The 26,783-nt window shown below is 41.7% G+C and overlaps 1 protein-coding gene across 4 annotated transcripts in view; it reads left to right on the top strand.

Moving 5' to 3' along the window:
- Positions 1-26,783, top strand: part of CFAP61 (cilia and flagella associated protein 61) — a 294,842-nt gene that overhangs the window by 31,826 nt on the left and 236,233 nt on the right. For all 4 annotated transcript variants that reach the window (XM_010343722.3, XM_074406186.1, XM_074406187.1 and 1 more), the window contains 2 exons: positions 3,224-3,356; positions 16,420-16,579. In XM_010343722.3, the coding sequence (XP_010342024.3) occupies positions 3,224-3,356; positions 16,420-16,579 (293 nt within the window). The remainder of the gene's footprint in view (positions 1-3,223; positions 3,357-16,419; positions 16,580-26,783) is intronic.

Below are 26,783 nucleotides of genomic sequence, written 5' to 3'. Positions count from 1 at the left end.
TGTTCTAGGCTTTTTCTGCCAAGGTTCTGAGGGCTCACGTAGAGAACAGGCACTTTCTGAGGGCTTACTGTGCCCCAGAGAGCAGGCTTCAGTGCGTCATTTGTATCTCACATTGTATCCTCACAGCTATTCTTGTCCCTACCTGTTTTGTATGTGAGAAAACCAAGGCTTAGCATTGAAGTGACTTTACCAGTTTCGCAGTCAGTAGAGTCCGAAGGCTAAGTAAAGGGACTGTAATGCCATCAGCATGGGTCATAGGTTCAGACTTCCCAGATGCTGTCCCTCAGGCATAAAAATTGTGCCCCTCAGTGCTGTCAGTGTGAATGGGACCCTTAGCAAGGTCTCAGCACAAGGTAAAGGCCCAGTCCATGTTGGCTATTGCTGTTGGGCTACATGCTACAGAAATGCTACAGAATTTCTTCCGTGTCCCTAAAGAGCATTTTCCCTCGTTGGGAAGATGCTGCATGTTGGCCATAAGAAATCAGCACCAGAACTGGACAATATATATCCAGTGATGATCTTGTCATTGGGTTCCTGGGAAGGGAGGTTGGGAGAGAAGAGTCACTGAAGAGTGTAGGGTGGAGATAAGCTTGGAGGATGCTGGAATTGGGAATAGGCAAAGGGGGTCAGAGCACTGGCTGAGAATAGAGGTGGGGATTATGGGAACTACAATTCAAGTTGAGGTTTGGGTGGGGACACAGCCAACCCATATCAAAAGGTTAACAAGAAGATTCAACCTGAGGAGTCATGGTGATGGTCCCTTCCATCCCGAGTTGTCATCTGTGTGTTTTTTCTCCTCCATGCACCATGGTGTGTTGGCTGGCTCTCTCCTTACCTCCGAAGTTTTATAGACCAGAGACCTGGTTTTTCAACTATGCAGTTCTTCCATCAAGATACTTACTGTTTCTAATGAAAAACCAGCATCATTTCAACAGTTATACCTGTGTCACCAGAGACAAAAGTTTCATCCTGGGAACAGGGTGAAGATTTTCATCCAGAGTGCACAGGGTCATCCAGTTTAAAGCATTTGGACTGCGGGGGCAGGAGGAGTGGCGGCAGGGCTGGCTGGGTGACGACCTTGGGCCCCCAACCAAGGACTCCCTTCTCAACTCTTTTGCTTCCCGCTGCAAACTTTCAAAAGAGGAGTCAAAATAAAGAAAGATTTTCAAAGTGCATTGTCAGCTTAGCAGAGTGTGAAGGCAGAGCTTAAGTCACCAGACCAGAGTCACATCACGGCTCTGCTGCCAACTATGTCTGTCATCTCAGGCAAAGCATTTCCTCATCCCCACGGGCCTTGCTCTCCTCCCTCCTTAAAGTGAAAATGGCAGTGCCACCCTCCTGGGATCACTATGAGAAACACAGGAGCAGAGATCATCTGGATAAAGCCCTGAGCTTTATATATATACTGATCACTCAGTAGATGGAGCTGCTGTTAATGTCAAAGAGAACATACTAGAAGATAAAATGGGATGATGAAGATGGTAGCATAGTGAAGCTGGCAGGAGGAAATAGACATTAGTAGCCAAAGCAGATATACTAGAAAAAAAAAAAAAAAACAAAGCTGAAACATTTTTATAGGAAGAGTATCAGAAAAAAAGGTATAAAAACATCTCAGACAGGGACTCCATGTTTGGATCCCTTCCATGAACACTCTCGTGGACGCTGTTTTTCTCTATCCTGGATTTTCCCTCTGGGGTCCCCTTCCGCACTCTCTAGTGGAAGCCTGTCTTCCCCTCCTAAACTCCATCTCTCTCTCTGTTCCCTTCCACTCAGTGTGGCAGCTGCTTTTCTCTCCTGGATTCCATCTTTCTGGATTCTCTCACTCAGTTTGAGAGTTAGCTGTTTCTTCCTCTCTCCTGTTTTTTTTTTTTTTTCTTCCCCCACCCCTCTCTAAATAAATCACTTTCTGTAAAACCAAACAAAACAAAAATCTCAGACAAGTAAAAAATAACACTAAAGTTACCCAAGAATGTTCTAAAAAGAAGAAAGGCATGTTAAATCCTGCAGCAAAATGGAACACAGGAGCCAGCCTCTCCAAGCTGTAGTAAATCTGGTTGTTGGCCCCCTGCCCCTCTGCGCATCCCTCATCTGCCACCCACCCCCCAATCCTCAACTAGTTGTCAAGGTCACTGTAGAGGGTCCTGAGAATGGAAGTGGAGTGGCTGTCCCCAGGAGGGTGAGCAGCACTCCATCACTTCACCAGCCTTCCCCCTCCATGGCAACTGCAGAGATATCTCAGGAATAAAGGATGCCATGGGCCAGTGTTTGAGAAATGCATAAACAAGTTAACTATTTTTTTTTTTGGTTTATTTTTATTTATTTATTTTTTATTGCATTTTAGGTTTTGGAACTATTCTTTACTATAGTGCTTCTCAGAGTCTTCAATATGTAGCTGTGAAACAAGAAGGGACTTAGAGTAGTTCTTGTTTTTAGGCATTGGAGTTCTTTGGGCTAGGGGATGCTCGGAACAATATCATAGTGGTGTTCCTTAAAACACCCTTGGGAATTGCTGCCCCCAGCGTCTTGTCCTTTGGCCCATGACAAGTGCTTCCCTGCATCCTACACCCACACTTGCCAACTGTGTTCCCTCTGCCTGCAATGTTTCACTTCCAGGTTTCAACATAGCTTCCCCCGTTTCTCCTCATTTAGCTCTCAGTTCAGATGTCCCTCCTCACAGAAGTCTTCTCTGACCACTTGGCCCTCTTACTCTCTAGCCCAAAGCATGTACCACATTTGCAATGTTTAGAATTGTCCAAATCTGTTACATCTTCATTGTCTGTTACTCCTATTAGAAGGGACATTCAGGCCGGGCGCAGTGGCTCATGCCCGTAATCCCAGCACTTTGGAAGGTTGAGGCAGATGGATCACGAAGTCAAGAAATCAAGACCATCCTGAACAACATGGCGAAACCCTGTCTCTACTAAAAATACAAAAATTAGCTGGGCGTGATGGTGCACTCCTGTAGTCCCAGCTACTCGGGAGCCTGAGGCAGGAGAATTGCTTGAACTCGGGAGGTGGAGGTTGCAGTGAGCTGAGATTGTGCCACTGCCCTCCAGCCTGGCGACAGAGCAAGACTCTGTCTAAAAAATAAAGAAGAGAAGTTCATATCATGAGTGTGGCTGTAGTCCCAGCACTTAAACAGGGTCTGGCACGTAGTTGGTGCCCTGTTGAAGGAAAAAAAATGAATGAGCAAACACTGAACTTCAGCCTTTCTATTAAACAGGGTGGAAGACCACGACGATCTCATGCCAATATTCATGCGCTATGACACAATTCTGAAGGAAACTTATGGTGAATACTTCCTGGCTGAACTAATAGAGGCCCAAGATGAAGAGAATCATGCTGTTGTGTGTGAGGTAAGTGACTGATCCATGTAGGGACACACTTGGTGAGAGGAAGGAGGGAGGTGAGTCGTGTCGCTCTTGTGTTGCTGGGCACTCCTGCAACTGCCATTGTCTCCCTGGCCACCCTGGCCCTTCCACTGCCCTTCCAGGTGGTGGGCCAGGCCAGCTTCCTCCCCTGGGTTACTGTCACGAGGCTGTCTTTTGTGAGGTCCTTCCAGATGCCCAGGGTGTTGTAGATTCTTGCCCTGTCCTTAGAGGGAATGGAAAAGACCCTCCAGGGGTACATAGTGGGGAGTTTCTGAGGATCCCCAGATCTCAGACTTCAGAAGTCACAAACCAGCATTCTGCTGGCAGATGGATTTTGTTTGACTTGGAAAGGTATTTTTTTAAACTTTTTGTTTTGACATAGTTTCATACTTAAAGAAAGTTTATAACTACTTGGATTCCCTATATATTACCTTCATACCCCATTTGTTTTATCATTCTCTTGTTCATCCTATCTACCCTGCTTCTCTCTTGCCTGCATTCTCTCACTCTCATGTATATTCCGAACCATTTGAGAGTAGGTTGCACACATCATACCCCTTTGCCTCTAAGTATTTCAATGTATATTTCCTAAAAACAAGGACACTCTCTTAGATAACTGCAATACAATGATCAAAGCCAAGTAATTATGATTCCTGTAATTGTAATTATTATTTTTTTGAGATGGAGTCTTGCTCTCTTGTCCAGGCTGGAGTGCAGTGGTGTGATCTTGGCTCACTGCAACCTCCACCTCCCAGGTTCAAGCGATTCTCCTGCCTCAGCCTCCCGAGGAGCTGGGATTACAGGCGTCCGCCACCATGCCCAGCTAATTTTTGTATTTTTAGTAGAGATGGGGTTTCACCATGTTCGCCAGACTGACCTCAGGTGAACTCCTGACCTTATAGGTGACCTGCCCGCCTTGGCCTCCCAAAGTGCTGGGATGACAGGCACAAGCCACTGTACCTAGCTAGTTCCTGCAATTCTTTTATCTAATCTACAGACCTTATTCAGATTTTACTGGCAGTCGCAGAAATGTCCTTTATGGCAGAAGTAATTCCAGGCCATTCATTGCATTCAGGTGCTCTTTTTCTTCAGCCTCTTTTCATCAGGAACAATTCTCTAGTTAGTCTTTATCTTCCATGACATTTCCAGTTTGAAGATACAGATCAGTTATTTTATAGAACATCTCAATTTGGATTTGTGCAATGTTTTCTCATGATTTGATTCAAGTTATATATGATTAAATTTCATTGAATTAGCAGCTAATGTAAAAATTATGAAAGTCTGTACAATTGGAATTTCTAGCTTTTCTAAAAAAATCAGAAAGCCCAGGAGACTCTCCACCGCTACGGAGGCAACCTGCCACAACAGAGAGAATCCGCCATAACAGAGGCGGGGCCACCATTGCCAAGACAGTTCTAACTACGCCCATATAAAAAGGACTACAGGGAAGAGCTCAGGGCAGCTGGGCGGAGCCCACAGCAGCTCAGCAAAGCCCCTGCGGGCAGGCAGTGGCTAGGCGTGCTGCTAGCTGGGCGGATCCAACCTGAAAGAAAAATCAAAAAAGGCAGTAGTGCAACGGAAACTCATAAAGCTCCAACTCCCTGGGACAGAGACAGACAACAGGTGGATAAACCCACAAAAATGGGAAGAAACAAGCGCAAAAAGGATGAAAACTCCCGAAACCAGAACACCTCTCCTCCTAAAAGGGATCACAACTCCTCACCAGCAAGGGAACCAGACCGGATGGAGAAGGAGGGTGATGAAATGACAGAATCAGACTTCAGAAGGTGGGTAGTAAGAAACTACAATGAGCTAAAAGAACATGTTCTAACCCATCGCAAAGAAAATAGGAACCTTGAAAAAAGATTGGACGAACTGCTGACGAGAATGGACAGCGTAGAGAGGAGTATAAGTGAATTGATGGAGCTGAAAAACGCAACACGAGAACTTCGTGAAGCATGCACAAGCTTCAACAGCCGAATTGACCAAGCAGAAGAAAGGATATCAGAGGTCGAAGATCAACTCAATGAAATAAAAAGAGAAGGCAAGAACAGAGAAAAAAGCGCAAAAAGGAATGAACAAAATCTTCAAGAAATGTGGGACTATGTGAAAAGACCTAATCTACGTCTGATAGGTGTACCTGAATGTGATGAAGAGAATGAATCCAAGCTGGAAAATACTCTTCAGGATATTATCCAGGAAAACTTCCCTAACCTAGCAAGGCAGACCAATATTCAAATCCAGGAAATACAGAGAACACCACAAAGATATTCCTCAAGAAGAGCAACCCCAAGGCACATAATCGTCAGATTCACCAGGGTTGAAATGAAAGAGAAAATGCTAAGGGCAGCCAGAGAGAAAGGTCGGGTTACCCACAAAGGGAAGCCCATTAGACTCACAGCAGATCTCTCAGCAGAAACTCTACAAGCCAGAAGAGATTGGGGGCCAATATTCAACATCCTTAAAGAAAAGAACTTTCAACCCAGAATCTCCTATCCAGCCAAACTAAGCTTCATAAGTGAAGGAAAAATAAAATCCTTTGTGAACAAGCAAGCACTCAGAGATTTCATCACCACCAAACCTGCTCTACAAGAACTCCTGAAAGAGGCTCTACACATATAAAGGAACAACCAGTACCAGCCACTCCAAAAACACACCAAATGGTAAAAAAGCATCAACACAATCAAGAATCTGCATCAACTAACCAACAAAACAGCCAGGTAGCATCAAAATGACAGCATCAAATTCACACATAACAATACTATCCCTAAATGTAAATGGACTAAATGCCCCAATCAAAAGACACAGACTGGCAAATTGGATAAAAAGCCAAAACCCATCAGTGTGCTGTATCCAGGAAACCCATCTTACATGCAAGGATACACAAAGGCTCAAAATAAAGGGATGGAGGAAGATCTACCAAGCAAATGGAGAGCAAAAAAAGGCAGGAGTTGCAATTCTCATCTCTGATAAAATAGACTTTAAAGCAACAAAGATCAAAAGAGACAAAGAAGGACATTACATAATGGTAAAAGGATCACTGCAACAAGAAGAGCTAACAATCCTAAATATATACGCACCCAATACAGGAGCACCCAGATACATAAGGCAAGTTCTTAATGACTTACAAAGAGACTTGGACTCCCACACAATAATAGTAGGAGACTTTAACACCCCATTGTCAATATTAGACAGATCAACCAGACAGAAAATCAACAAGGATATCCAGGACCTGAATACAGACCTGGAACAAGCAAACCTAGTAGACATTTACAGAACTCTCCACCCCAAATCCACAGAATATACATTCTTCTCAGCACCACATCACACCTACTCTAAAATTGACCACATAATTGGCAATAAATCACTCCTCAGCAAATGCAAAAGAACAGAAATCATAACAAACAGTCTCTCAGACCACAGTGCAATCGAGTTAGAACTCAGAATGCAGAAACTAACTCAGAACCGCACAGCTTCATGGAAACTGAACAACTTGCTCTTGAATGTTGACTGGATAAACAATGAAATGAAGGCAGAAATAAAGATGTTCTTCGAAACCAATGAGAACGAAGACACAACATACCAGAATCTCTGCGACACATTTAAAGCAGTCTCTAGAGGAAAATATATAGCAATGAGTGCCCACATGAGAAGAAAGGAGAGATCTAAAATTGACACCCTATCATCAAAATTGAAAGAGCTAGAGGAGCAAGATCAAAAAAACTCAAAACCTAGCAGAAGACAGGAAATAACTAAGATCAGAGCAGAACTGCAGGAAATAGAGACACAAAAAACTCTTCAAAAAATCAATAAATCCAGGCTGTTTTTTTGAAAAGATCAACAAAATAGACCACTAGCCAGATTAATAAAAAAGAAAAGAGAGAATAACCAAATTGATGCAATAAAAAACGATAAAGGTGATATCACCACAGATTCCACAGAAATCCAAACCATCATCAGAGATTATTCCAAACAACTCTATGCACATAAACTAGTAAACCTGGAAGAAATGGATAAATTCCCGGACACCTGCAACCTCCCAAGCCTAAACCTGGAAGAAGCCGAAACCCTGAATAGACCAATAACATGGTCTGAAGTCGAGGCAGCAATAAAGAGCCTACCACCCAAAAAAAGCCCAGGTCCAGATGGGTTCACAGCTGAATTCTACCAGACATACAAGGAGGAGCTGATACCATTCCTTCTGAAACTATTCCAGACAATCCAAAAAGAGGTAATCCTTCCCAAATCATTTTACGAGACAAACATCATCCTGATACCAAAACCCGGCAGAGACTCAACAAGAAAAGAAAATTTCAGGCCAATATCCATGATGAACATAGATGCAAAAATCTTCAATAAAATACTGGCAAACCGATTGCAACAGCATATCAAAAAGCTCATCCACCATGATCAAGTAGGATTCATCCCGGGGATGCAAGGCTGGTTCAACATACGCAAGTCCATAAACGTAATTCACCACATAAACAGAACCAAAGACAAAAACCACATGATTATCTCGATTGATGCAGAGAAGGCTTTTGACACAATTCAACAACCCTTTATGCTAAAAACCCTCAATAAACTAGGTATTGACGGAATGTATCTCAAAACAATAAAAGCTATTTACGACAAACCAACAGCCAATATCATACTGAATGGGCAAAAACTGGAAGCATTCCCTTTGAAATCTGGCCCTAGACAAGGGTGCCCTCTCTCACCACTCCTATTCAATATAGTACTGGAAGTTCTAGCCAGAGCAATCAGGCAAGAAAAAGAAATAAAGGGTATCCAAATTGGAAAGGAGGAAATCAAATTGTCTCTATTTGCAGATGACATGATTGTATATCTGGAAGACCCCATCATCTCAGCCCAAAATCTCCTGAAACTGATAAACAACTTCAGCAAAGTCTCAGGATACAAAATCAACGTGCAAAAATCACAAGCATTCCTATACACCAGTAATAGACTTCAAGAGAGCCAAATCAAGAACGAACTGCCATTCACAATTGCTACAAAGAGAATAAGGTACCTAGGAATACAACTAACAAGGAACGTAAAGGACCTCTTCAAGGAGAACTACAAGCCATTGCTCAACGAAATAAGAGAGGATACAAACAGATGGAGAAACATTCCATGTTCATGGTTAGGAAGAATCAACATCGTGAAAATGGCCATACTGCCCAAAGTAATTTACAGATTCAACGCTATTCCCATCAAGCTACCAATGACCTTCTTCACAGAACTGGAAAAAAACACCTTAAACTTCATATGGAACCAAAAGAGAGCCCGCATAGCCAAGTCAATTCTAAGCAAAAAGAACAAAGCAGGAGGCATCACACTACCGGACTTCAAACTATACTACAAGGCTACAGTAATCAAAACAGCATGGTACTGGTACCAAAACAGAGATATAGACCAATGGAACAGAACAGAGGCCTCAGAGGAAATACAACATACCCACAACCATCTGATCTTCGACAAACCTGACAAAAACAAGCAATGGGGAAAGGACTCCCTGTTTAATAAATGGTGTTGGGAAAACTGGCTAGCCATGTGCAGAAAGCAGAAACAGGACCCCTTCCTGACACCTTACACCAAAATTAACTCCAGATGGATTAAAGACTTAAACATCAGACCTAATACCATAAAAACCTTACAAGAAAATCTAGGCAAAACCATTCAGGACATAGGTGTAGGCAAGGACTTCATGACCAAAACGCCAAAAGCAATGGCAACAAAAGCCAAAATAGACAAATGGGACCTAATCAAACTCCACAGCTTCTGCACGGCAAAAGAAACAGTCAGTAGAGTGAATCGGCAACCAACAGAATGGGAAAAAATTTTTGCAGCCTACCCATCTGACAAGGGGCTGGTATCCAGAATTTACAAAGAACTAAAGCAGATCTACAAGAAAAAAACAAACAAGCCCATTCAAAAATGGGCGAAGGATATGAACAGATACTTTACAAAAGAAGACATACAGGAGGCCAACAAACATATGAAAAAATGCTCATCATCACTGGTCATCAGAGAAATGCAAATCAAAACCACATTGAGATACCATCTCACACCAGTTAGAATGGCAATCATTAAAAAATCGGGAAACAACAGATGCTGGAGAGGATGTGGAGAAATAGGAACACTTTTACACTGTTGGTGGGAATGTAAATTAATTCAACCATTGTGGAAGACAGTGTGGCGATTCCTCAAGGACCTAAAAATAGAAATCCCATTTGACCCAGCAATCCCATTACTGGGTATATATCCAAAGGATTATAAATCATTCTACTACAAGGACACGTGCACACGAATGTTCATTGCAGCACTGTTTACAATAGCAAAGACCTGGAACCAACCCAAATGCCCAACGATGATAGACTGGATAGGGAAAATGTGGTACATATACACCATGGAATATTATGCAGCCATCAAAAACGATGAGTTCACGTCCTTTGTAGGGACATGGATGAACCTGGAAACCATCATTCTCAGCAAACTGACACAAGAGCAGAAAATCAAACACCATATATTCTCGCTCATAGGCGGGTGTTGAACAATGAGAACACATGGACACAGGGAGGGGAGCACTACACACTGGGGTCCGTTGGGGGGAAATGGGGGAGGGGCGGGGGGGTGGGGAGGTGGGAAGAGATATCATGGGGAGAAATGACAGATACAGGTGAGGGGAAGGAAGGCAGCAAAGCACACTGCCATGTGTGTACCTATGCAACAATCTTGCATGTTCATCACATGTACCCCAAAACCTAAAATACAATTAAAAAAAAAATCAGAAAGCCCAGCCTCTTGGGCCCAAAACACAGCCCATACCCTCTAATTCCCGATTTATTTGTTAAGACTGTAAGAGCTATTAAAGAATATTACTTTTCTTGAAAGAATGAAAAGTTCTCTTATTTGGATAGCATGAGCAGTTTGAGGCTTTGTTCTATATCAGTGGTTCTCAAACTTGGCACATATGAAAATCACCTGGGGGGCTGTTAGACTGTCTATACCATTCCAACGACCTGGATCCAGGATATATACAAAGACCTCTAAGAACAATAGAAAAGTAATCCATGTAAAATTTGGACAAATGATTTCAATAGACACTTCTCAAAAAAATCAATAAATAAAAGATACAAATGGCTGAGAAGCACATGAAAAGACATTCGGCATCATTATTCATAAAGGAAAGGCAAATCGAAACCACAGTAAGATACCGCTTTACCTCCACTAGGAGGGTTATAGCCAAAAAACAAGATGATAGCAGATGTTGGCAAGGATGTGGAGAAATTCATTCCATTTATTGCTGGTAGGAATATAAAATGCTGTAATCATTTTGGAAAAAAGTCTGGCATTTTCTCCAAAAGTTAAAAATAACAGTGATCATTTGACCCAGCTGTTCCGCTCATAGAATTGAAAACACTTGTTCACACAAATACTTGTACACAAATGTTCATAGCAGCATTATTCATAATAGTCAAAAAGTGGAGACAGCCCAGATGTCTATCTACTGTTGAATGGATAAACCAGATGTGGTATATCCATACAAGGAAATAGTACCAGAAAATAAAAGAGAATGAAGCACTGATACATGCTACAGCATGTCTGAACCTTGAAAACACAATGCCAAGGAAAAGAAGTCATAAAGACCACATATTGTATGATAGCATGTATATTAAAGGCTAGAATAGACAAGTCTATAGAGATAGAAGGGAGATTAGTGGCTGGAGGGAAAGGGGAAAGAGAAGTGACTAATGTTGTGTATAGTCATTGGTTGTTGGGGAGATTAAAATGTTCTGGGATTAGATAGCGGTGATGGATGTACAATTTTGCAAATATATTAAAAACCACTGAATTGTGTACTTCCTTTTTTTTTTTTTTTCGAGACAGAGTCTCGCTCTGTTGCCCAGGCTGCAGTGCAGTGGTGTCATCTTGGCTGACTGCAACCTCTGCCTCCCAGGTTCAAGCAATTCTCGTGCCTCAGCCTCCCACGTAGCTGGGATTACAGGCTACTGTGCCACCACGCTGGCTAATTTTTGTATTTTTAGTAGAGTTGGGGTTTCGCTATGTTCACCACGCTAATCTCGAACTCCTGGCCTCAAGCGATCTGCCCACCTCAGCTTCCCAAAGTGTTGGAATTACAGGTGTGAGCCACCATACCAGGCCTGAATTGTATTTCTTAAAGAGTTGTTTTTATGGTAGGTGAATTATATCAATTTTTAAAATTCCTGTTGCAGGGGTACAGTCAGGCCAATTAAATCAATCTTTTGGGGGTGAGACACAATCCATGTATTTTTAAAAATTTTTTAGCAGACAGGGTCTCACTATGTTGCCCAGGCTGGTTCAAACTGCCATCTTCCTGCCTCAGCCTCCTAAAGTGCTGGGGTTACAGGCATGAGCCACCATGCCTGACCTTAATCTGGATTTTTAAGAATCTCTCCAGATGATTCCAATGTGCAGTCCAGGTAGCGAAGCACTCATCTACATGAGGAAAAAACACATGATGAGAATGAGATGACTTTAGAGCAATGTGGGTATTAGAAGGTGAGAATTGGCCCTGAAAATTAGATTCTGAAGTACCACATTGAAAGGATTTTTATTTATTTTTATTTTATTTTTAAAATGTTAATTTAATTTTCTTATATTTAGGTTTTGGTGTGGTCTCTCAAAGACCCACCTTCACGTATTCTTATTTAGCCATTGGCCCCAGGCTGCCAAGCTAGCCATAGAAGGGAGGGTTGGAAGCATTTGGGGCCCAGCAGTGCCCTTTGGAAAGCTTGTCTTTCCACAACTAGACAGAAACTGCTGAGAAGTAACATGATTCATGCAGACTCTAATGAGGATTTGAATGACCAAATTTTACCCATCAGTTTAATCAGGGTCTTTGTTTTTAGAAAATTTTAATTATTTGGTTTGAAGGTTCTAGTAAGTCGGTGCTTTGTAGAGAAGCTGCAGTGACCTCTTCCCCCACGTTCTTTCTCTCTCTTGCCATATGCTTCACACTTTCAATGTGTGTAAACATCAGTGCAAAGCCGCAGGCTGAAAACTACAGTTCCATCCCTGCCAGGATCCTTTGGTGTCTTGAAAGAGGCAGAGGGCATCGGGCCCCATCTCCTTCCAGAGGCCATGCTGCCTCAGGCATCAGAGGCTTTGTGTTCTGTGGAGGGGCTACCACAGACCTGGATCTTAAAATGGAAGGGCAGAAACAAGACTGTGCGCCAGGATGTGGGAGGGGACCTCTAATCTGAAGTGAGCCATATCTGATGTCTGAAGCCTTTTGGGGTTCAAGATCAATGCTGTTGCTACCGTTTTTCCTGCCTCCCTAGGGACCTTTTAGGCAACGGTGTGCTGGAGCCTGCTTGCTCTGGCTCTCAAGGGCTGATTGTTAAATCCTCAGGAACTCTGCAAACTGCTTGTTAAACACAGCTATTATTAAAAATCAAATTATAGAAGCATACAGTATAATAAATTATATTAAAACAAAGTTAATAAATACTCAAAATTCATCACTTTCATTTTTTTTTTTAACTATTCTCCATGCTCTTGAGGCTTTTTTTTTTTTTCCTTAAATGTCTATGATCTCTATACAGTGGATATAAGAAATAATGGCTAGCCACTGCGCATCCCCTCCCAGCTACATGTTTAGTGAGATCACGCCGTTCACTTGACATTGGCCACGATGAGAGTGCTTACACCTCAGAAATCGGCAAATGCTACAGATTTGGGCTTTTCCCCTCCAAATGCTGATTAGGCATAACAGGCACACCTTACTTTAAGGCAACCACTGTCAACCAGAGGAAACAGAAAGAAGTCTATCAAGCTTGTCTCTTTCCAAACAGCCACGGCAGTTCCAGGCCATGCATGCAGAAAGCCAGAGGGTGAGGCTGTGCCCTGTGGGAAACCCTTATACTCAAAGGGTTTTCAGTTACAGGACTTTCTTTGGCTTGATAGCTAGTTTGGGGGAGTTTGGGGCCATCACTTCAATACAAGTTCCTTGTCATAACTGTACCCTGGCTTACCTTGACATCTGGTGTTTACTCCAAGCTGAGGTTTTAGGGAAGGGTAGTTGGAGGCCAATGGCAGTTCCTAGTGACAGATGGGCAGAGCGTCTGTTTTGGCATCATCCAGGGTGTGGGCAGCAGTGGTCCGAGTAGGAACCACTGACCTGCAGGCAGAGAGAGCCTGCCAGGTCAGCCATGCACTTGGCATCAGGAGGAGAGGCTCAGAGCCAGCAGTGGTCACAGTGAGGGCAAAACCCTCACAGTGGAATATTGTCACCCAAAAGGGATGGGTGGCTGTAGGGCTTTTTGTATGGAAGCATAAATGAGAAAATACATACATTTCTATAAATGGACCTGTTTGTGAAGACAAGGCTATTGTACACATAGTTTTGTAGCAATCTAAACCTTATGTGTCATGATGTAGATCTTTAGAGGACAAGCAAGATCAACAAAACTTTCAGTTTTATTCTCCAGTATAAGATAATGGAAGGCACGTGTGGTGGAAAGCACTTCTGTCATCAGGAAGATAGACAGCAGCCAGCAATCGATGCCTTTCTGTTGTACAAGTTAAAAAGTCTATTAAATCCGTTTAGTTTTTCAGTGTATACACAAGAATGCATTTGGATACTCCTGCAAATTCATATTTAAGAACAGTGTTTCTCAAATCGATTATTTGAAAGAAACTCAAAGGAAAAAGCATACACTTTCACAGTATGTCCTTGCTCTGTTTTAATCTGTAATTGTGAACTTTCGTAAATTGTTACAACCCTGGATGAATGATGGGAATATAACAGGTTGTAGAATTGGAGAACGTTAAATCTTTGTTCCTAATGGCAAAACATGTTTTTCTCATTTTCATCAGAATGTGTGATCCATGCCATTTGAAATCAAATTCCAAACACAATGAGCCATTAGTGTAATAGCTCATTACTAACAGCAGTCTTATAAATAATACATTCTTATCATGCACATGCAGCTCGCTGTGAAGCCAGCAAAAGGTATTTCAGGCCATCGAAGTTTTGTTGCGCCAGCATGACTGTAGATTAGAGGGACATCTCCATGTGAACCAAGATGGATGCCAATTTTCCCTGCCGAGAGTGAGGCTGGCCATCTCTTTCTGCACATATGGTAGATGGATTGGTTAATCAGCGTCTGCTGAGTCTTGGGCCTGAAATTACAGAGAAGCCAGACAACTGGGGCTATGCAGCCTTTGTTCACGAGTGCAAACAAGACAAACAATCACTTGTTATTTGGGAAAAAAATTAAAATGTTTATTTTGGACTATTATTAAAGTGTCAGTGGCTTTATAAAACAGCTGTGTAAATCCAGGCTTTTGCAGCAAGTATCATTTTAGGGGGCCTGTAAAGAAAGGAATATACATGGAAAAATTCGTTTTTAAAAATTCCCCTTGTACTTCAGTATTGAAGGGAAAATAGAAGAAGTCTCACTTTTATTTTGCAAACATGTTTGAGAACAAATGATTTTTAACTAGGAGACATATTTGAGAACAAATAGTAGTTTGATATCTAATTTTTGGGGTGTCATTTATAAAACTGAGTATTATTATAGCCTGATTCTCTATTTTAGGAGGCAAAAGCATTAACTGTTTTCTCTGACTGGGTGTTTATGGAAAGATGCTGCATTCTTGGGAATAGAGTGACTATTGAGTTCTGCTACTTTCTGAATGCAATGACTATCTAAGAAGGTCTGAACACTTGAGAGGTAGAATCCAGTAAATGCTGGTTTCTGATAAGAGCTATCAGAGTGTAATCAGTCAACCAGAATATGCTTAAAATCTACTTAATAATCAACAGGAATTATTCATGTGGGATTTAAAGGACTATCTATCTTCTCTCTCTTTTTAAGTTTTAAATACTTTCCTTGCAGAAAACAATGAAATACAGAATTACTTAAGGGAAATAATGAGTTTCAGTCACAGCCATCTCTCAGTGTGGAATGTGATCGAATTAAAGTCTGTTGTTAGTTTCTAATGTTTTGGTGCCAATCAGGCACCAGGGTTCAGATCAGCTAGTTACTCATCTTCTTGCCTGTGTTTTCCTTATCAAAGACCAAAAGTCATGGGGACGACTGCAAGAACTTCAGAACCAGGCATCTCAGGATGCTGGGAGGTTAGACATTTGCAGATCAGACCCACCTGGTGAACCAGCCTGGCCTGACTCAAGTTTACATAACTCAAACATTTTCTACCAAATCTCCTTCCCTCATATCTCCTCCCCATCAGACTATCCAGTTAATAAATAAGTGAGTTCAACACAAATTGAAGAGTTTCTACCTGACAAGGAGCCAGGGACCATGAACTTTCTCTGTACTGGGGGCTGATCAGATGGGCACTGGAATAATGACCTATGTTCCTGAGAACTGTACATGGCAGAAGGAAAGAAAATGACAGGATTACCAGTCTCATGGTGGGGTACAAACACAAGATACCAAATGGCAGAGGATGTGGAGCAGGCACGGGCATGGTCTGAGCAAAGAGGGCAAGTGTCAAGTTCCAATGTTGAGAGGTCAAGAACTCTGGCAATTTCCCTGTTACTTAGGTACCACTAGGTGTGTCCCCAGTGGCCACTTATTGCGACATTTTTTGGGCATGTTTTATGTACTTAAGTAAGACACTTATTCTTTCCTTAAATCTCAAGGTTCCTGCCAAACCACCAACTGACCACATGCTGAGGGCTCTGAGCTTTGATAGAATAATGAGGTGTTTTGGGCTGGGTGTGGTGGCTCACGCCTGTAATCCCAGCACTTTGGGAGGCCAAGGCGGGTGGATCACTTGAGGTCAGGAGTTCGTGATCAGCCTGGCCAACATGGTGAAACCCCATCTCTATTAAAAATGCAAAAATTAGCCAGGCGTAGTAACAGGTGCCTATGGTCGCAGCTACTTGGGAGGCAGGGGCAGGAGAATCACTTGAACCCAGGAGGTGGAGGTTGCAGTGAGCTGAGATTGTGTCACTGCACTCCAGCCTGGGGGACAGAATGAGACTCTGTCTCAAAAAAAAAAGAATAATGAGGTGTTTTGGATATTTCAGGTGGAAGGCGCAGCTGTTGGGTTCATGAGTGTGTGCTCAAGAGTGAACATGCAGCTTCTGCACGAGTGCTTTGACTTGGGCCCTTTCCACGGACTCTGTTTCCCACATCCTGATGATGTTCTGGAATCACCTCAAGAGCTAAGTGTCCGAGGAAGTCAAGGTACAGTGGCTATCATAGGGACACACTGGGGAATTAAATGTTTGCTTTATACACATTGCTCCCTTTGCTAAGTGATAGAACTAGATAGGGTACTTTATATTTCCTTCCCCAGTCCTTCTTAAGGGATAGTTCCCATGGTTCATTACATCGTTGTGCAAATAGCCACAAGCATAGATAGTCACAGTGCAGAGGTGGAGTTAGACATAATAGTGGACTTGGGGCTTTAGAGTTCCCACATCTTGAATGCTCACTTCTTGAATGTTCATTGCTAGCGTAGATATAAGTTACGGCGAAATAATTACTAGTGTTTCAGGATTTTACACACACACACACACACACACACACACACACACACACACAAAGCCAAATATATCAAGTGAATTTTTCAAATCAAGAACTCAGGAAATTTTATGTTTTTAGGTTTGAATCCCAACGTTCAGTGCTTCTGTGTTTATGTCTTTGACAAATCATTATGTGGGTAGGTCTGTTGCAAGTCATTTTTAACTTGCTTAAGTTATTTCTAGCTATATGAAATAATATCAATTTAAAAATATTATCTGTATCAAGATTTTCAGCACATGCAACTAGGTAATCTCAAACTTTGATGTTTTACTTTAATGAGGTCTTACTCTATCCATTGCTATATGAAATAATATAATCAATTTTAAAATATTGTCTGTATGAAGATTTTCACCACATGCAAGTAGGTAATCTCAAACTTAGATGTTTTACTTTAATGAGGTCTTAACTCTATCCGTGGGTTTCTTTGCAGTTACTTGTTTGGGTTCTTACGGAGGACAGATGCAGGCAGGCAAGTTACCGTGGGTACATCAATTCACTTTTCCAAAGCTGGGTTTCTTCATTTGTAAAATAAGCATAATAATAATACCTCCCACACAGGGGGGTTGTGAAGTTTCACTAAGATAAGCCATGTAGAGTGCTTTGCACAGTAAACTCAGCGCTCAATAAATGTTGATCATCACCGTTAGCAATTTTTATTTCTTTGTGTCAGCCTTCCACCAACCTGAATCTTCCTAGGGTAAAATAAGGGTATTTCAAATTCCTATGCTTTCTCCTGTCTGAAAGATTATACCAAGATTGTTCAGAAATGGGAAAAGGAGCCCTTGGGTGGTGGCAAAGAACTTGTCAATCTAGACAACAGAAGGCGGCAGCTCAGCTGAGCTTATCCCTTGAATGCACAAACTTAGTGCACAGTTATCACAGAGAACTTGCAAAGCCACACATAGAGAGGTGTTTCCCTTTGTGCTGATGATAACAATGCCCTTCCCAAAGAGATTTGAGGTTCTTGTTTAATAATGAAGCCTTGCCTGGTATGCTTCTCAGAGAACAGCTATCATGGGAGTGTTCTGAAGGAACTTATCAGTGTGAGATAGTCTGGAACCATAAGTTGTCACTGTGACTTTCCAATGCTTCAATTTTTCTTTGAAAGTGGCACTAAATAGACTTTTATTTATTTATTTATTTATTTATTTATTTATTTATTTATTTTGAAGTGGAGTTTTAACTCTTGTCACCCAGGCTGGAGTGCAATGGTGTGATCTCGGGTCATGGCTTACTGCAACCTCTGCCTCCAGGGTTCGAGTGATTCTCCTGTCTCAGCATCCGGAGTAGCTGGGATTACAGGCAACTGCCACCACACCCAGCTAACTTTTGTATTTTTAGTAGAGACAGGATTTTGCCATGTTGGCCAGGTTGGTCTTGAACTCCTGACCTCAGGTGATTCACCTGCCTCGACCTCCCAAAGTGCTGGGATTACAGGCGTGAGCCACTGCGCCTGGCTCTAAATAGCCTTTTTATGGCTCAATATTCTCATACATAAAATGGAGATAAAAATAGTATCTAGCCCAAGGAATTGAGGGGAAGATTAAATGTTAGAATGTATGTGTTGTGCTTAGCTCAGCGCCAAACACAAAGTAAGTCCTGAACATTTTAAAATACTTTTCCCGCTGTGACTGTTATAATAAAGAACACGTTGAAAAGTCCCTTCCAGTGTGTTCCTGAGTGGCTTTGATGCTACTAATGTTTCCTACATGGAATGAATGTAAAATTCCTTAGAAACTTTATGGGGCAATGAAATTCAAAATTTAAACTGAACCCTGGACTTAAAAACACACATAAGCTAGTATATCTCTATCTAGCAAGAGCCCACAAAGATATGTGCACTAAAAGAAGTCCTGCTTTTCTCTACCTCCTTTAATATTTTTACATAAAATCAGTTGACCCTAGGTCAACTGGTTGGTAAGTAAATAGATGGTAAGTAAAGGAAATAGGAAAACTTATCTCTGTGCCTTGTTTATTTTTGAAAATCAGCTTTATGTTCATTGACACAAAGCTGATTCTTTATGAAATTTTCACCAGGGAGCTGGCGTTGTAGACTTCCAGATAACTTCCAGGGATTGAGTCACAAATCATCAACAGCTCATTATATCTAAGAAAAGAGTCATCAACACATTTTGCTGCCATCTTCCTTTCAACAACAAAGAATGAGGCTCGAGAAGATTCTAAATGTACTGTGATCTGTTACTTCTCTTCCTGATGAAAGTCTCAAGTTAAAGGAAATATAATTTCTCTAAAATATGAAGTAAAATTCTTGTTTCAGATGAGCACACATCACTATGCCTCATATCTTGTATTTCATTTAGTGCTTTTTCCATTTCAAAGGATATATATATATATATATATATATATATATATATATATATATAATCTCATTTTATCCTTATAACTTGATGTAGGAGAGCTAGGGAAAGTGAGGTTCTCTCCATTTTATACCTGCTCAAGCTCATCCAAGCATTTTTTTTTTTTTTCGAGACAGAGTCTTGCTCCTTGGCCAGGGGCCAGGCTGGAGTACAGTGGCACCACCTTGGCTCACTGCAACCTCCGCCTCCCGGGTTCAAGCAGTTCTCCTGCCTCAGCCTCCCAAGTAGCTGGGACTACAGGTGCATGCCACCACGCCCAGCTAATTTTTTTGTTTTTTTAGTAGAGACGGGGTTTCGCCATGTTGGCCAGGATGGTCTCGATCTCTTGACCTCATGATCCGCCCACCTCAGCCTCCCAAAGTGCTGGGATTACAGGCGTGAACCACCACGCCCAGCCTCATCCAAGCTTTTAATGCTCATCAGTGCCTGACGCAGAAGGCAGACCCGGCCTCTTTCTGCTTTTGTGCAAGATGATAGTCTTGGCAAGGTAACTTTTTATCTTGGATGGATTTGACAGAAAACTCCAATGACAGGTCTGCTACACAAGATAAGTGATCAGTTTTTTCACTTTATTTTAATTTAAAAAAAATTATTATTTTTTGAGATGAAGTCTCTCTCTGTCACCCAGGCTGGAGTACAGTGGTGCAATCTCAGCTCACTGCAACCTCTGTCTCCTGGTTCAAGTGATTCTCCTGCCTCAGCCTCCCCAGTGGCTGAGATTACAGGCATATGCCACCACATCCTGCTATTTTTTTTTTTTTTTTTTTGTATTTTTAGTAGAGATGGGGTTTCACCACATTGACCAGGCCAGTCTTGAACTCCTGGCCTCAGGTGATCCGCCCACCTTGGCTTCCTAAAGTACTGGGATTACAGGCATAAGCCACCATGCCCAGCCAGTTTTTTTTTTCTTTAGTAAGTTATTTAATGAATGATCACTTCAGTGAGTCGTCAGTGACCTGCCCATATTCCTCAGACTTTTATTTTGTATGTGTGTGCTCCATACAACTCCTGGAATCTTCACCTCTGTGTCTGCAGGCTCTTTTAGAACTGTGAAAGGCCACTTTGACCTGTGCAGGGGTCAGGCTGGAAGTGTCAGGAAATTATCACTCAAGGAACAGACTCTGCTTTCCAGTGTCACATCCCTGCTTCCCTGCTGGTGCTTTCTCCATCGACATCCAAATAAATGGCTGTTATTGAATTTTTAACTCAAGGTTTGCTTCTGAGGGAAATGAGACCAAGACATTACTAGTTAGGCCTTTTCCTACCAGCTGTGAAAGCATTTATTTACACACAACTGACTTGGGTGAGAGTATAAATATCCCGGCTCCCTCACTCCTCAGGTGGGAGGACTCAGAGACATGAGTATTGGCCGCTCTTCCAGAGTTCCCCTAAGGGATTAAGTTTCAGCTGTCCATAATGGTAATCTGGGTGATAACACGTGGTGGTGTTGTTTTATAACTTCTAAGTTCAGCAGTATATGTGAAGGTTTGTTACATAGGAAAACGTGTGTCATGTGGGTTTGTTGTACAGATTGTTTCATCACCCAGATATTAAGCCCAGTACCCATTAGTTATTTTTGCTGATCCTCTCCCTCCTCCCACCCTCCACCCTCAAAAGGCCGCAGTGTATGTTGTTTCCCTCTATGTATCCATGGATAACACACATTTTATTGGTTGTCTTTCCTTCCCTGTCTCTTTCCTCACTCTCTTACTGCTGCATCCTAGAAGCACCTCCAAAATAAACTGCTTATTCTCAAACTCTCAAGATCTGATCTTTCCCTGCCAGCTGTGAAAACTTGCAATTTCACACCAACCTCAACCCTTTCAAGCAGAATAATGTCAAGACTCAACATGCTTAAATGAATCCAGAGGCCCTCTTCTCTCTAGCTCCTAATACACATGGTGATTAGCTTACTGTCCTTCATCATCTCAGCCTTATCAAAAATTTCCCTGGAGGTCTGGCTGGTGTTAACAGAAATGGGCGTAGAGCTGGTGTGGCCGACCGTGGAGAAAGCTGACTTGGCTGGTGTGGTGCAGAGAAGCCAGCTTGTTTATGTGCTTATTCTATGACCGCTTGCCCTGAGGAGAAAGTGCCTTTCAGGATCTATTTTTGGAGGTTTACTAAGTATGCCTGTTCTCAATTCCAACAGTTTAATGAAGATCTAAATAAAATGCTAGGGCCTACCTTAAAAAAAATTTAAAAAAGAAGTTTCCCTGGAATCTAAAATGTTTAACTATGTACAATCAATTTGCATTTTACCTGAATATTTTGTATATGTCCTCATAGCTACGTATTTTGCATGTATAACCTATTACACACTTGTAAACTTTGGTTTTTATATACTAAACGTTGAGAGTAAACTGGGACCAATGGGAACAAGTTCTAAGAATGCAAATTTTGTCCATGCACAAGGAAAAGCTAGTAGAAGAATATATTTTTTTTTATTTAATGGAGGACTTAGTGTGGAAGTAGCAAGTTCCCAGAATATTGGAAGAATTCATAAAGAAACAGTCATTACACTTACAAAGGGCTTTCTGCATGTGAAGGAGATTGTACTGAATGAGATGTAAGATCCCCTTAAATGCTGAAAAAAAAACTTATTGAATACACATCGAGATGTTCCATATGCCTGGCAGTTTATGAATATTTTCCTTCAGTGACAATAAAATGGTTCAAAACAATATTTTTTTCCAGTTGGCCGCAGCACTGTCCCTGCCTGGCGTTTGCAAATCAAGCTGTGGCTTTTGTTAGCTGCGTCGCCCAATAAAGATTTTGGAATCAAGCTTGAGCTGGCAATTTTCTTGATGATGCATAAGGCAAAATAGGGCACAGTTTGCATTTCCACAGCTGTACTGGCATCGCCACATGTAATAGTTAAAATAAAAAAATAAAAACAAGCAAAAAACAAAACTTTTGTTCCTCATGTAGGCCGGTGAGATCTGGGCAGCGTGAATCTCTGTTTTAAAAGCCTCCTGCAAGGTTCCGATTTGGAAATCTCATTATATACCCAGGGCCCACCTTACAAAGTCTCTGTAGAACTTGTGCTCCTTGGCAGGGAGAGATTTAATTTTACGTAATAGAGTTGTGGGCATTCAAAAGAATAACTAGCCCCTTGTCACCAAGTCATCTAGGAGGACGGTTGCTCATTATACATATAAAAGGCCCTTCAAAATACAGTTTTTGTAATGTCTCCACATAAAACACAGCAATATTGCCTTAAAAAAATTTTTTTAAATCACTCCTGCTGTCAGGAAGTGTCTCTTTATGTCTTACTTGAATTTCTCTTCCTTGAACTCACATTTGCTGCTTACCTCAGATTCCCTGATCTCTTGGGCTGGGAAACACCTGGAACCCACTCCTTGTGCCAGAGCTAAAAAACAATGGCTCCATGTTCAGTTTTATCTTTTCTCTATTAAATCGTCCCAGGTCTTGTCACCTCTCTTCCTAAGGTTCCACTTTATCTTTCTGGATTCTCTTCTGTTTTACTTAATTCTTCTTTTAATGTGGATTCCAAATAGGACTGGAGCATCTACAGGGTGTGTCAGGATTTCTGCTGCCATCCTAACATTACAGATCTCAGAACATTTGTTTTAACAGTCAGTTCATTGTGTAGTTAGTTAACCAGCGACCTGTCAGGACTTAGTCTGCCAGGGCTGCCATAACAAAGTGCCACTGACTGGGTGGCTTAAAAAACAGAAATTGGGGCCGGGCGCGGTGGCTCAAGCCTGTAATCCCAGCACTTTGGGAGGCCGAGGCAGGTGGATCACGAGGTCAAGAGATCGAGACCATCCCGGTCAACATGGTGAAACCCCGTCTCTACTAAAAATACAAAAAATTAGCTGGGCATGGTGGTGCGTGCCTGTAATCCCAGCTACTCAGGAGGTTGAGGCAGGAGAATTGCCTGAGCCCAGGAGGCGGAGGTTGCGGTGAGCCGAGATCGCGCCATTGCACTCCAGCCTGGGTAACAAGAGTGAAACTCTGTCTCAAAAAAAAAAAAAAAAAATTTATTTTCTCACACTTCTGAGGCCAGACGTCAAGGGTTGTGGCAGGGGTCAGTTTCTTCTGAGGCCTCCCTCCTTGGCTTGTAGATGGCCGTCTTCTCCCTGTGTCTTCACATGGTCTTTCCTCTGTACCCATCAGTGTTTACGTTTTTTCTTTTTTAAGGACACCAGTCACATTGCATTAGGGCTCACCTTAGTGACCTTGTTTTAACTCAGTTACCTCTTTAAAGACTGTTTGCAAATACACTCTCAATGTGAGGTACTAGGGGTTAAGACTTCAGCATGTGAGTTTTGGGAATGGGAGGAGGCACACTGCAGCCCAGGAGAGGCTCTATGGTGTTGTACTTCCTTCCTGTGGTCCCTAATAGGTCAGCGGTATGTGTTCAGGGTGGGTATGTTTGGATGTTTACATCCTCTCATAAGCCCATGTTCTTTTCCTGGCTGAATGTAAGCTGCACCCACCCAACCCTCTGTGCCAGGGGAAAGTCTCTGTTTCCCACCGAATGGGCTTCTCATTGCCCCTGGTGTGGGTTTCAGATTCCCCTGAGAGAGGAGCTCTTCCGTGCCCTGGTCACCTCCACTTCCAGGAGGCTAGGGTGAGTTCTGCGGCCTCTTCCAGCTCTTACTCAGTGGCCACACAGCAATGTTACTCCCATGGCAGCAAGTGCCACCAAATCTGCCATTTTCTCATTGTGATCTGGGCTTTGAGCATCTCAGTTCACCCTCCTCCCCTTTCCTTTGCTTCCCCGAGGTCCTGTGGTGTGGTTCCTTGATGCCTGTAGTGAGGCTCTGACAGTAATGCAGACAGTGGCAGCAAAGTCGGCTTTACTTAATGTTCACACAAAGCCCTAATATACTCACTTATATTTGTTACAATATGAATTTTATCTGTTCTTAGCCACTGAATGTCTTTAGTATATGAAGGCAACAACATTTCATTCTTCCAAAGCTTTAGCGACTCTTGCCAACTTTGATTTTCTAGAATCTACTTTGTGAATTCTAAAGCTTTGCAAGAGATGTTGATAAAACAAATAAATAATACCAGACCTGTACCGAGGCATCTCCAAGGGTGACAGTTTAGACTCTTTCAGGGCTCTCAGGGCAGAGCCCCTGGGCTGGTTACCATACCAGGAAGAATATAATCCAGACCTGAAGCCCAGAACTGTGGTCAGGGACATGGCCCCAAAGCCATCTTGGTGAGTCTTTTGGTTATTTCATAAAACCTGTTGTCAATTCTCCATCTTAATTCCAAGGCTGATATCTAAGCCTTTTCTAATGTCTTCGGAAACAGTCCCAGCAACAAAGGATGGTAACCACTTAAGATTCTGTTATTTTGTAGAGAGCGACCTCACAGATGAGATCCGCATTCCTCTTTCCTCTTCAGCCCTGGGAGCGACCTGCGATACCACAGGCTTGCTCTCCAACAGTCAGATTCATTTCACAATGGTGGAAATACAAGTGCATTTTTATATGGGGCCTGGAGGTTTTCGGAAGAAAAGTGGCTTTATTTATATTCGTTATGATCATTATGTGCTGGGATTATTTTCTCAGTAGGGGATGTCTCTTTTGCCCATATTTATGAAGCAGGGGAGAAGGCATTTAATGAAGTTCAAGAGTGTATTTGATTGTAAAACACATCTCAGTACATTCACATGTAAATAACCCTTTTATTTGTTCTCTCTGGTGACCTTTTTCCTGTTGGGGTAGATCACAGTTTGTTGTTGTTTTCCATTTTCAAATGGAAGGCTGAAAGATAATGAAAGATTATGCAAAAAAATCTGTGTTTAAAATAATGTTGATATGCCACTTGTGTTGCGGGATAATTATAGTAATTTGGCTATTACGCTATATGGAGTCAGGAGTTAGTCGCTAGAATACACGGTGATAGGGGTGATTCAAGGGATTTTCATCCCAACTGGGTGTTTGATCCTGCTGACTTTTCTCTTGAAAATCAATTGCTTGCAGTGAGTACTCTGAATTCCCCCTTGATTAAATTGGCCATCAGTGGGTCACACTCATTGCACTAAGGTCACTGTGAGTTCTGTTTACAAAGAGTTTTTGATGATTCTTAAAATATCATGCACCAAATTTAATCTGAGCCAAGTGGCTAAGGAAGCAATTACTAAAAAGCACAGTTTTTGCACATGGCAACAAACAGGAAAATTTATTAATTCTGGAGCCCAGCATGAAGCCAGTTATTTTACTACTGGGTTAGAGGACTTCTCTTCAGTACTTTTTGCTTGGCCTTTTGGTATTTTCAGACCTGCAAAGACAAATAGGCTCGCTCAGTGGAAGACCTGGTAGAGATACCTTGGAAGCATCTTTGAAAACGTTTCCATTTCTCCTCAAGGTTGTTAATAGATTCAGGTTTTCTGTGTCCTTTGAATCAATTTTGGAAACAGGATTTTTCTAGAAAAGCTTAGTTTAGTATATAAAGATTAAAAATTAGCATATAGTAGTAGAGATATATATATGGGTGTTTATATATATTATATGTTTGTGTATATGTATGTATATATCCAACTCTGGAAAAATATTTAAAAAATTTTTTTTTTAATTTTTAATTTTTTTTTTTTTTTTTTTTTTAAGAGACAGGATCTCATTCTGTTGCCCAGGTAGGGTACAGTGGTACGAGTATGGCTCACTGCAGCCTTGAGCTCTTCCTGGGCTCATGTGATCCTCCTGCCTCAGCTTCCTGAGTAGCTGAGAATGTACCACCACACCTTGCTAATTTTTTAAGTTTTTATGAAGATGGGGTCTCACTTTGCTGCCAGGCTGGTCTTGAGCTCCTGGCTTCAGGCAATTTTCCTGCTTTGGCCTCTCAAAGTGCTGGAATTGCAGACATGAGTCACCACACTCAGCTTGTCTTTTTTATTAAGTACTGATTTAATTTTACATGAAATATTCTGAAATAAAGAGAAAAATAAGTAAATCACACAAGTAGCTGTATAAACGTAATATTCATAATAAATGTGGGAAAATATTAAACTTCCCTAAAACTGAAATGCACATTAAAACCCAAGATCTTTTTCTCCCTCATTTTGCCTACTAAATTGTAAACATGCATTGTAATTAAAACACAGTTCTAGGCAAGAAGCACCATAATGAGCACTCAGATTTTCTGATGCCTTGAAAGTTGACTGATATAACAGTCTGGAGTACAATTTAGTCATGGTTATCATAGAACACATTAAATGTTCGTGTTCTTTGACTTCAACTGTAGCAAATTTGAGGAAATAATCCTATTACTATAAAAAGATCCATGTGAAAGAATTTCACAAAGCTTAATCATAATACTAAAATGAACAAAAAAAATCAAAATAAATAAATGTAAAAACCCCAAGTATCCCACAAGGAGGTGGCTAAAATTATGAACATCCCTTAGACAGATACGCAGAAGCCTTTAAAAAGAAGGTTACAAACAGTGAGGGGAAATGGTTCAGATATAATCTTAGGTGGAAAAAAAAGCAATGCAAATGAATT

The sequence above is a fragment of the Saimiri boliviensis genome, chromosome 9, assembly GCF_048565385.1.
Source record: "Saimiri boliviensis isolate mSaiBol1 chromosome 9, mSaiBol1.pri, whole genome shotgun sequence".
Lineage (NCBI taxonomy): Eukaryota > Metazoa > Chordata > Mammalia > Primates > Cebidae > Saimiri > Saimiri boliviensis.
Note: the sequence above shows the minus strand (reverse complement) of the source record. Positions and strands in the feature narration are given on the sequence as shown.